We start from the raw sequence: 12,417 nt of genomic DNA on the forward strand, positions 1-12,417 counted from the left end.
GCCTACAAAGACCACCTGCAGCACTACAAAGATGCCCTCTCCCACGCCCGCTCCACCTACTACTCTCAAATAATCCACTCTGGCTCCGGAGACCCAAAAGCACTCTTCTCCACAATAAACAAACTCCTCAGCCCCCTGGATACCACCACCCAGTCATTCACAGTCGACAATTGCATTTCTTTCCTTTCATTCTTCCAAAGCAAGATAGACAACATCTACAGCAGCTTAACCACCACCTCACCTGCTCCCCCTCAAACCATCTGCCCCCCCCTTAACCTGCCAACCCCTATCTCAGTTTTCCCCAGTCTCCCCTACTGACCTCTCTGAACTCCTCACAGGAATGAAAACTGCCACCTGCACTCTGGACCCCATCCCCTCCAGCTTTGTTAAGGCTTGCCTTCCTGCTCTCTCTCCACTTATCACTGCAACGATAAACTCCTCCCTGTCTACTGGCATCGTCCCACCATCCCTCAAAATCGCTGCTGTCACCCCCATTCTGAAAAAACCTGGACTCAACCCTGACACCCCAAATAACTTCAGACCCATCTCCAACCTACCCTTTCTGTCAAAAGTTTTGGAACGCGCTGTAGCCACTCAACTCAAACATCACCTCTCTGCCAATAACCTGTATGAAACATTCCAATCCGGATTCCGCCTCAACCACAGTACGGAAACTGCACTCCTCAAAATCACAAACGACCTTCTCCTCTCCTCCGACGCCGGTAACCTCAACATTCTCATCCTTCTCGACCTCAGCGCCGCCTTTGACACCATCAATCACATCATCCTCCTTACCAGACTTGAAACCACCTTTAACATCACTGGCACTGCTCTTTTGTGGATCAAATCATACCACTCCGACAGGCACCAGTTCATCTCCATCAATAACTGCAAATCCCCCACCGCTCCCCTCCCCCAAGGTGTCCCCCAAGGTTCAGTTCTCGGTCCCCTCCTCTTCATCCTGTACCTGTTCCCCCTTGGTCACTTAATCCGTCGTCATGGTCTCCAATTCTACTGCTTTGCCGATGACATCCAGCTTTTCATTTCCGCCAAGTCAATTTCCACCGTCACCCACTCTATCCTGACAAACTGCATCACTGAAATAAAATCCTGGCTTCAAATCAACTTCCTCAAACTAAACTGTGATAAATCCTAAATAATCATTATTGGACCAAAAACGCTCACCAAATCCACCCACAACTTCACCCTCAACATCGACGGTATCCAAGTATCCACCTCCCCTCACATAGTCAGGTTCACTATGTCAACAAATTATATTTCGTTCAAAATCATGGTAGATTAGCAAACCTATACATTTTTGGAAAGGTTATAGCATAAGGAAACTAAAAATCTATGTTTACATTTGGAGAGATACCTGTATGGCGGCCATTTTGGATTTTCAAAATGGCCACTGTAAAATACATATTTTGTTCTATTTCTGCCTCTAATTACCCTACAAACTTTTAAAAATATACTAAACCTATATTTTCAGGGACAAGGAATCCAATGAAAGTATCAAATTAGTGCTATGGGGAATGGTAAGACACGAATCAAAGGTTTTGAATTGCAAAATACTGTCTTTATATTCGCGATAAGTTGCATAATCAAATACATGTTATCATTTTGTACAGGCAGTTAATAACATCAAAATGTGTCACAATAATTCATATCACCAAACATACACAGGCAGTCAGCAAAATCATATATACACATGCAGTCAGTATAACTTCACATCTACACAGGCAGTCAATGACAAAATATACACAGGCAGTCAATGGCATCAAACATACACGATTACAGAATATGCCATTTAGAGTTCGTCATCACTGTCCTGTGTGTCGTATCCGACAATATAGTCCGCATCGTTTTCACAGTCCGTTCCACACAAGCAAAGGTCGGTCAAATTGATTGGCAAATCGAATTGGTCGAATGGTCGATCGAATCGAATTCGATGAATCGAATCGAATCGAATCGATCGAATTGGTCGAATGGTCGATCGAAGCGATTGGTCGATTGGTCGAATTGGTCGAATCGAATTGGTCGGAATTGGCAAATGTAAACATTGATTTTCAGATTTTCCATGTAATAACGTTTCCAAAAATGTATAGGTTTGCTAATCTACCATGATTTTGAACGAAAAAAACATAGTGAACCTGACTAACATCCGGAATCTTGGCATCGTCTTTGACCAAACCCTCTCCTTCGACCAATACACTAAACAGATCACAAAGACAGCCTTCTTTCATCTGAAGAACATTGCCCGTCTCCGTCTATCCCTCTCCTCCACAGCTGCAGAAACCCTCATCCACACCTTCATCACTTCCCCTCTGGACTACTGCAACAGCCTCCTCTATGGTTCACCCTCAAATATCATCAATAAACTTCAATACATTCAGAACTCCGCTGCCCGTCTACTCACCCACTCCCGGGCCCGGGACCACATCACCCCCGTCCTTCACAAGCTCCACTGGCTCCCCATCTCCCAGAGAATCCAGTACAAAATCCTCCTCCTGACCTACAAAGCCCTCCATAACCTGACCCCATCCTATCTGACTGAGCTCCTTCCCAGACACACTCCCACCCGCACCCTCCGCTCTGCTGCTGCCAACCTCCTGTCCCCCCCTATCCAGACCAAACTCAGATCCTGGGTGGACAGGGCCTTCTCCATCGCCGCTCCCACACTCTGGAACTCACTACCTCAAACCATCAGAGACTCCTCCTCACTCACCACATTCAAATCATCACTCAAGACCCACCTGTTCAACACTGCATTCAACCCCTGACCATCTCTTCTCCTTCTCCTTCCTTTCTGTTTGGTTATTTAATTATGTATTTTTGTCTTTTTTGTCTTTGTTTTCCGTACTATGTCAAAGCATCTTTGGGTTTCTTGAAAAGCGCTATGCAAAATAAATGTATTATTATTATTATTATTAATTAATCGTTAATAATTAAATAACAAATCAATAAATTAATTAATCAAAAAACAAAAAATAATGTTTTTGACAAATTACTTCCTTACTATTGTGCCCAAATTTCAGCTTCCTAGCTCAAAGGATGGCTGAGATATCACCCGGACAAACAAGAAAACAAGAAAGAAAACAACCAGAGTGAAAACTGAGTACTCCCTTTCAGCGTGCATCATTGCTGAACCCCTTCGGTGCCCGGCAATGACGTTATGCAGCGCCTGGAGATGGCATCGGAAAGGTGCAGTGTACAACAAGTACAGATACATTCAAAGTACACCGCCCCCATGCCAAATAATTAAATATCCTACAGCGCGGCATTGCCGGGACGCCTTCGGTGCCCGGCAATACCGCAGTGCAGCTCATAGAGATTGCATTGGGAGGGAGAGGTGTACAATAATTGATCGATTAATTGCATAATTAAAATCAATAAAACATTATCATAAAATATTTTCTTAATCAATTGGCTAATAGCATAACTAAACCACTAGTGCTTCATCCGAAGATGTATCATTCAGAAATTTAATGAAATAAGTCATTAATAAAAAAATTAAATAATTAATTGATTAATCAATAAATAATTAATCGATTAAATGATTAATCAATAAATCAAAAATATCCTTTATAGTCACATCACTTGGTCACTGTCATGTCCAAGTATTACCTTCCTAGCTCAAAAGGTGCCTGCGATATTGCCCAAATGAGAAAGAAAATAAATAAATGACTAATAATGAAAATAAGTTTTAAAAAAATAATGATAATAATAATTAATCAATTGGCTAATATAATACTCTAGCCGAAAGCACCCGGCGTTGCCCGGGTTCTTTTTGAATGAATTTACGACTATAATTCAGCTTTTACTCGCAGCCGTAGAAGATCGACTACTCTAATTCAGCTCAGCTTTTAATTGCGAAATTGGCCCAGGCCGGCCGAGGCGGCCTCAACCAGCCTCGCCACCGAGCCGAAAACCTTCCCGGGGCCCGTCCCGACATTTTTGGTACTTTTTGAATGAATTTACTACTATAATTCAGCTTTTACACACGGCCGTAGAAGATTGACTACTATAATTCAGCTCAGCTTTTAATTGCGAAATGGGCCTAGTCCGGCCGAAGTCGCCTCGACCGGCCTCGCCACCTAGCCTATAACCTCCTGATATTTTTTGTTTCAGAGGTTTTTTTTGTTTGTTTTTGTTTTTTGTATACAAGATCGAGGCTCGTGAAAGAGCTAACATTAATCACACAAAAAGTCAAACAAAACATAAAAAATAAGGGGAGTGGCAGACAAGATGGGGAGAGAGCAGGAAGGACACAAAAACAACATTTGAGAGCAGGGACAATGGGAGAAATGTGGGAGGGGGAGGGCTTTGGGGGAGGTGGGAGAGGTATAAAACATATGAACACTGCAAGGACTTCCAGGAAAGAAGTTGGAATTTCAAAAAAAAAAAGTATCTGGGGTGAATTAGCGGGGGTAGAAAAGATCAAGGTTTTGGATGGGGGAAGATAAGAGATGGTGGTGAACAGCTGTTTTAAAGACCTGGAGGGAGGAGTGGGATTGAAGGGAGTGGGGGAGTTTGTTCCAGAGGCGGGAGAAAAGGGGAATGAAAGAGTGAAGGTGAGCAGAGAGCCTAGATTTTGGCAGTTTAACCATAAGAGGGTTGCAGGCAGATCTTGTGCGACCTGAAGGAATATTGGGGGGACAGAGCACAGAGAGAGCTGGGGGAGCAAGGCCGGAGAGGAGTCGGTAGAAGACAGAAAGACCACCAACCTGCCTGCGGTGAGTGAGTGAAAGGCCCTCGGAGTTAACTTCATCACAGGAGGTTCCAATGATTCTGAACGCTTTGGCTTCAACAGCGTGAAGCCGAGCTCGGTGTGAGGCAGGAGCACCAGCCCAGAGGGGGGAACAGTATTCCATTGAGCTGCGGATGAAAGCCTTGTATGTGGTGAGGAGCTCAGGTGTGCCGAGGAAGGACTTCGCACGACGGAGGATGCCCATTCGGCGACTGGCTTTGGAGGCCAGCTTGGAAATGTGGTTTTCCCTAGAAAGATCATGCCAGATAGTGAGACCCAAAAGCTTGAGCGACAGAACTTCTTGGAGAGGATTGTTGAGAAAGTAGATGGGAGGGTTTTCCAGTCGGTCCTTTTGGAGAGACATTGTAAGAGTGTGCGATTTGTCAGGATTGAAAGACATGTTCTACTTGTTTGACCAGTCTGTGATTTTTTTCCAGGTCTGCAGAGAGTGAGGAGGCTGCAGACTGCCGATCTGAGGGATGCGGAATGGAGCGGCAGATAGTGGAGTCATCAGCAAAGAGATAGAGAGGATTTTCCAGAGAGTCGGAGAGATCATTGATGAAGTTTCTTCCTATCTTTCACCATTCAGGAGATTAGCACGTGCAGACAAACAAACAAACAAAAGCTTTCTTTTATATATATTATTATAATTATACTAGCTGAATGCACCCGGCGTTGCCCGGGTTCTTTTTGAATGAATTTAATCTTCTGTACATAGGTCTGACGTGAGCCCAATATCAGTTAGTGCTCAACGATTCCTTGTTCTTTCTTCTGTCGGGCACCGCAAGAGAGAATTTGGAAAGCATGTGTTGCAATCAGTCAGATATTCCTATTAAGTGCATAAGTTATACTTCAAGAGAATTTTGGAAGAAGAAGAAGATTTATTGGGCAATGGGCCAAGCCCGGCCGAGGCGGCCGCACCACCTAGCCTGTAACCTTCGCGGGGCCCGTCCAGACATTTTTTGTTTCAGAGGTTTCCTCCTATCTTTCACCGTTCAGGAGATTAGCGCGTGCAGACAAACAAACAAAAACTTTCTTTTATATATATAAATAATAATAAAAAAATAAGAAGATAGAAGAAGAAGAAGAAGAAGATGGATAAACCACCACCATTTAATCCGAATCCGTAACTAAAAATATATATATATTTTCGTCATTAGTTGAATAATTACATAATTAATCGATTAATTGATTCATCAAGAAATCAAAAATAGCCTTTACAGCGTAATTGCCGGGCCCTCATTGGTGCCCGGGAATGACGTTATGCAGCGCCTGGAGATGGCATCTGAAAGGAGCAGTGTGCGGTGTACAATAAAGAAACGGGATGAGTCTGGTCATGGATTGATTTGGGTAATGGCCTGAGAAACATAACGTAAGAGGTGAATAGGGTTAGGTTTGGGTTTGGGTCAGGGGAAGTTAGGGTTAAGATAGTATGTAGGGTTAGGATAGTTAGAGTTGGGGTTGAGATAACTACTCAATTCAACCCATTACCCTATTCATCCCCCCTTTTTAGCTCATCTAAACTTTAGTCCAGTGAGCTTATGCGATCGAGCATGTCCATGGGTAGGTCAGTCAGTGAGTCTCTAAACACTTCAGTCATTATCGCTTGAACCAAACACACAATTTTGATGAAACTTGGCCACCATAACCTTCAGATCTGATGCCTAACGAAGGTGTCTTGACCGCATCAAAATCTGTGCTCATTAATGAGGTCAATGGGGGAGGGGAGGGTGACCCCCAAAATTGGTATTGGCTCTCTTTTCCGAAACCCCACTGTCTATTTCAATGAAACTTGACCACAATCTTCATCACCTGTGATGTACCAAAATTTATTGACGACATTAAAAATCAGGGTCTAAAGGGGTCTAAGGGTGGTCTTCACCCCCCAAAATGGGTATGTGTTTTCTTCTCCGAACCTAAACAAACGATTTTGATGAAACTTGATCACAACCTTCATCACACGAGATGTCCTAAAGTTTTTTCAGGGCATTAAAAAAAATCAGAGGTTTTCCCCCCAAAATAGGCATTTACTTTCTTCTTCATTTTATATTTTGAGCCCTGGGGCATTACCAGGTGAGCCCAGGGGCATTACCCCGATTTTTTTTGTCATGGTACAATCCATAACTCTCCCCTTTCTTGTGATGGTACAATCCATACTTCGAATCAGGTAAAGGGTGCTAACTTCATGGAAGTTCCAAAAACAGAGATAGCAGTCAAGCATTAGAACCACCGTTTGTTCTTCGAAAATAAAACTGCAGATAAAATGCTCATGGTTCATAAATCCTGACCAAATCGATCTAAAAGGAACAGGGAAGAAGACGAATGCACCGTCATTCATTCCAGTGAACAAATCGAGCCCCGATACAAACCGTGCTCGGAATATTTGCAATTAAACATGAATCATGCGTGAACCTGATATCCAACGAGAAATGTTTTCCATCCCGTTCCCAAAAAGAATATCACAAATGTGCACAGCTTGAAATTATTTTATCGATGTGAAACTACCTTGGGTTGGGTCGTGGTTCTCCCAGAAGATTTTCAGCAGAGTTTGATAATCAATGACTTCGGGATTGTAGATAACTCTGACCACCTCAGCATGCCCTGTTTGACCTGCAAACAGAAATATGTAATTGCCAAGGGGAATTGAAAAACCTCGAAAAGCGAGACAACACCTGCTAAAGGGGATTAATTACTTCATTATTAATCAAAACCTATTTGTCAACCGTTTCCAGGTAACCTCAGCCTACCAAAAAGTTACACCAGACAGCACCAACCCTTTTTTGTATACATAGTCGAGGCTCGTGGAAGAGCTAGTACTAGTACACTGAATGGATAATGACACAAAAGGAACAGCAGAGAGAGGAGAGAAACACCAACAGAAAAGACTTGAAGGCCAACATGGAGGGAGATTGGACAAACAATTCGTGTGGGGAGGAATGGGGGGCAGGGGAGGATGCAAGGGGTGGAGATTGGATACAGATGGATACAGAAGGAAATTCTCAGGAGAGAAAACTGGAAATTTGGAAAGAGGAGGGATTGGGGCGTGGTGGGGTAGGGGGAGGGGATTAACGAGGGTGGAGGGTAGAAAAGATTATGGCTTTGAATTGTGGGCGATCTGAGATGGTGGTGAGCAGCTGCCTTGAAGACCTGGAGGGAAGAATGAGATTGAAGAGAATGTCAAAGGTGGTTCCACAGATGGGGAAAAAGAGGAAAAAATGAGTGGAGGTGAGCAATGATCATGGATTCAAGTAATTTCACCAGAAGGGGGTTGATGTTGGACCGTGTATGCCCTGCAGAAATGTGGGGTGGGGGGGGAGGGGAGGAGGGCACACAGGAAAAAGCACAAAAAGAGCAGAGGTAAAACCAGAAAGAAGGCGGTAGAAGACAAAGAAACCACCGACCTGTCTACGATGGCAAAGTGACAAGCCCATAGACTCAACTTCAGCACAGGGGATTCTAATGATCTTGAAGGCCTTGGTTTCCACGGCATCATGTTGAGCAAAATGTGGGATAGTACAGCGAATCCAGAGGGGAGAGTAGTACTCCATCAAGCTGCAGATTAAGGCTTTGTTGGTGGACAGGAGTGATCATGGCTGATAGTGAGACCCAGGAGTTTGAATGACTACTGCACCTCCTCAAGAGGAATGTTAATATGGTAGACAAGAGGGTTTGCCAGACGGTCCTTTTGGAGATAGATTTGTCAGGATTGAAAAACATTTTCCAAGTGTTTGACCAGCTTGTGATTTTTTTTCAAGGTCTGAATATAGGGAAGAAGCTGCAGCCTGTCTGTCTGAAGGATGAGGGATGTCACAGCAGAGGATGGAGTCATCAGCAAAAAAATAGATGATTTTCCAGAGGGTCAGAGAGATCATTGATGAAGATCAGGAATCGGACTGGGCCTAAAACACTGCCTTGGGCACTCCAGACTTCACAGGTAGATGAGATGAAACGATTCTGTTGATATCCACAGGTTGGCTTCGAGAGTAGAGGAAGTCAGTTACCCATGTGTGGAGTTGGCCTTGGATGCCATAGGTATAAAGTTTGTCGAGTAAGGGCGGGATGCCAGACTGTATCAAACACACGAGATATGTCCAGAGAGATAAGCCTGATCTCATGTCTGGCAGTTGAGGGCCTCCATCCATCCACTGCTGATGATTAGAAGTAAGCTAATAGGTCTGTAGTTAAGCGGATTCGTTTGTGCACCTTGTTTATGTAGTGTAGTGATGGCAGATTTTCAAGAAGATGGAAGATGACTTAGCGCAAATGATATGGTGAAAAGGGCAGAGAAAGGATGTGCAAGAGTAGCGGAGAAGGTTTTTTAGGACATGTGAGCTAATCCAGTTGTTGAGCCAGGTTATCCGAGTGGGTTACCAAAGCCGCATCAGACAACAACCCTTTGCAGGTTAATTAAGTGGGCAACCTGAAGTTGCATCAGACAACACCAACCCTTTCCAAATTATCCTAGTGGGTTACCTAAGGTGCATCAGACCACATTTTTGCACGAAGCTTGAGGCAAACCAAGGCTGAAGTGATGTGCTGTGAAATTTTTTGCAGACCAGGTAGTTTTATTTTTATTTTTGTACAACTGTATATGATGTAGATTTTGTATAGCCATTTTGTACAGCTATTTTCAAATAAAATGTTGTGGTCAGGTCAGAGCAAAGAAAGTCAGAGCTTGTCAAGGTTTGTCGAATGTTTGCCATTGAGCGATGTATGTATGTATTCATGATTTGCTCATTCTTAGTTGTTGGACTTGATCAACTGTTGTCCTGTTGCAGTGCCAGCAGGGGGAACGTTATTGAGGAGAATGGTGCTCTTTGAAAGAGGTCTTAAAGCTCGATGCTCATTCTGCACTTTGGCTTGTGTAGGCTATGGTAAATATCTCAGTGTATATTTCAAAAAGGGAGGTCATTGTATGCAGGCCAAATTACCTGCTTGAGGTTGAATATACAATTGGCAATACCTGGATTAGGTGGGAAAGACTTGGACATGGATTTGGCACATACCTGAGGGCCAAATAGCCTTTGTACCTATATTATTGCCTTGGCATCCTCGTTAAGTCTTATAAGTACTGTCCTGCCATAACTTTATTTATTGTACACTTTAAGAAATAGTTTTTAGCTCACCTGGAACGAAGTTCAGGGGAGCTTATACGATGGCACGTCGTACTTCCGTCAGTCCGTCAGTAAACACTTGCAACTTCTTCTCCAATACCGCTGAAGGGATTGTGACCAAACTTGGCAGAAATGATATTTGTTGTGTTGTGACTAATGTTTGTTCACGGCATTAAAATAAATCGAGGTCTAAGGGGGTTTATCAGGGGTAAAAGTGGGTCCAGTTTTTCCAAAATTGGCTGAGGTGCAATTCCAAAATTGGAATTAGTTTTTCCTCTGTAACTACACACACTATTTCGATGAAACTTGACCACAACCTTCATCACCCATGATGTATCAATGTTTGTTCAAGGCATTAGAAAAATTGGGGTCTGAGGAGGTATACGGGGTTGAGGGAGCGAGGGGGGGGGGGGTGGAGATTGCCTCCCAAATTGGGATTTTTTTTTGGTTTGTTTGTTTAAAGTCATATGATTATGTCTGTATGATTCTACATGCTGCCCTGTCTTCTAGCAACCATTAAAATTGGTTTTAAAAACCTTAAGGCAGTGCAGTATACTGTTTATTCTACCAGGTGAGCGCCAGGGATATCGCCCCAATGTTTACATCCTGCAATGCAGCTGCTTGAACTTCAAATGTCAGAGAATAGATGTGCCGGTTAACAGTAAGCAAGCCTGGTATTGGCTTAACAGTTAAGGTGATTAAGGTGATTAAGGCTTTATGTCTTAGGGTCTTGAGTTCAAGCCCCTGTCGTGCTGTTAAATTAACACTAGGTGGGTTCACTCAGCCTGTTATCCTTTCGAGGTTGGCAAAATGACTATACCAGCTCTCTGAAAAGAATGGGCCATTTGGGTATCCTGTGTCAGAGTGGCAACGCGTCCAGGATTGTGCCCAGAAAATTGCTTCCGCAGCCATATACATCTGAAGATTATGCAAAAGGAGTGGTTCGTCATCATCACTAATACTAAGCATAGTTATAAATTGTTTATGTTCAAATTATTTGAGACCAATTGGAGGGCCACACATTTGTTTTCTGATTTACGACTGGGCCAACCTTTTATTATTACGGTGTACCTCGTAGGGCAATACCTTCTGGAAGAGCGTTTGTCTGTCAGTCCGTCCAGTGTATGTATGTATATATGTATGTATGTATGTATGTATGTATGTATGTATGTATGTATATGTCGGGGTAAAAATGAATAATTGTCATCTCTGGATCAATCAGAGACAGCCATGGCCAAAAAGCATGTTGGGTAAATGCATCATGTGATATAGTTGAGCCAGGCCAAATGAGATATGCTTGTTTGTATAGAGTTGGCTGAGAGCCATTTCACAGCTGCGGGGCAGATCTGCTTCTCTGTGCTGAGCTGGCAAAAATATGTTTTATCTGTGGTTTGACCTTGTGCAAATGTGAAGCCAAGGGTCTGTTACAACAGCTTTTGTTCTTATCTTATGCTTTGGTTTCCACTTTTGCCTTCCTTTTATAGTAAAGCAATTTGTACATATATATTTGATGCAGTTTGAGTAGAATTTAGAGATGTGCTTGCCTGAGGACAAACTTTTCTCTCCGTACGTATGTAATAAATAATCCTTTGCCTATCAAGTGTTGTCTGTCATATTTATATAAAGGTGGACAGACTCCCACAGATTGGTGCAGCGAGCAGGGCTCACCGGTTGGAGGACAGAGCGGGGTTTCCACCGAGCTGACGGCAACCACCTGACGGCCCCAATAACTAAGGTGAGATCTTTCTCTACTAGTAGGTCTCTTGCCGTCGCTGGGTGGCCTGCTCCGCTCTTGCCCAAAAACCAAGAGCGAGGCCAAACAAAAAGGATAAAAGAAAAAGGATTATTTATTGTTGGGGGTCCAAGTCAGTGCTAAGGATGCGTGTGAAAGACAATAGAAGAACGGGAAAATGATTATTTGAGGACTGTCTATCGATAAACACAGCAAGGGAAATAAGGCATTAAGGATGGGAAATAGTGAGGGCAAAGCATACAACTCTGCAGAGCCAGTGGTTGTATTTTGTATGGGGTACATGTGGAAAATACATGGACCAGGAGAAATAAGGGATGTGAAAGTGTGGAATAATTGGACAAAAATAACAATGACAAAAATTCCCGGTCGAAAGATCATTCAGTGGAAAATGCATTGAAAACTTACGTAAGGAGTTGAGGAAGAGAGCCAAGGCTAGGAACTAAAAGTAAGGTAGATTGACAAGTATTTACCTTATGGACAGAAGAATTCCTCTGCAGAGACAAACAACAACAACAACATACATGCATTTTAAGGCCATTTTCCCTGCTAGAGCAGGGGTTAGCCTTGCAGTCCCTATGACAATCTTATCCATTTTGCCCTATTGTCTGCATCTCCCCTTGTTAACCCCCTTGCCCGCATTTCTTCTTCCACCATCTTTAGCCAAGCCTTTCTCGGTCTTCCCCGTCCTCTACTTCCTTCTACATTCATTTCCATCACTCTTCTCAACCAGTCACTTTCATCCTTCCTCAACACATGACCAAACCATCTCAACCTGTTTCTCTTCACAGCATCAATCACAG

The 12,417-nt window shown here is 43.3% G+C and overlaps 1 protein-coding gene across 1 annotated transcript in view; it reads right to left on the reverse strand.

The window, feature by feature from the left end:
* The window catches only part of MSRA (methionine sulfoxide reductase A), a gene marked incomplete in the record, with an annotated part of 437,378 nt that overhangs the window by 159,448 nt on the left and 265,513 nt on the right, over positions 1-12,417 (reverse strand). The window contains 1 exon segment of the mRNA XM_078774732.1: positions 7,256-7,360. Coding sequence (XP_078630858.1) covers positions 7,256-7,360 — 105 coding nt within the window.

This window comes from Myxine glutinosa, chromosome 3 (assembly GCF_964187855.1).
Source record: "Myxine glutinosa chromosome 3, kmMyxGlut1.1, whole genome shotgun sequence".
NCBI lineage: Eukaryota > Metazoa > Chordata > Myxini > Myxiniformes > Myxinidae > Myxine > Myxine glutinosa.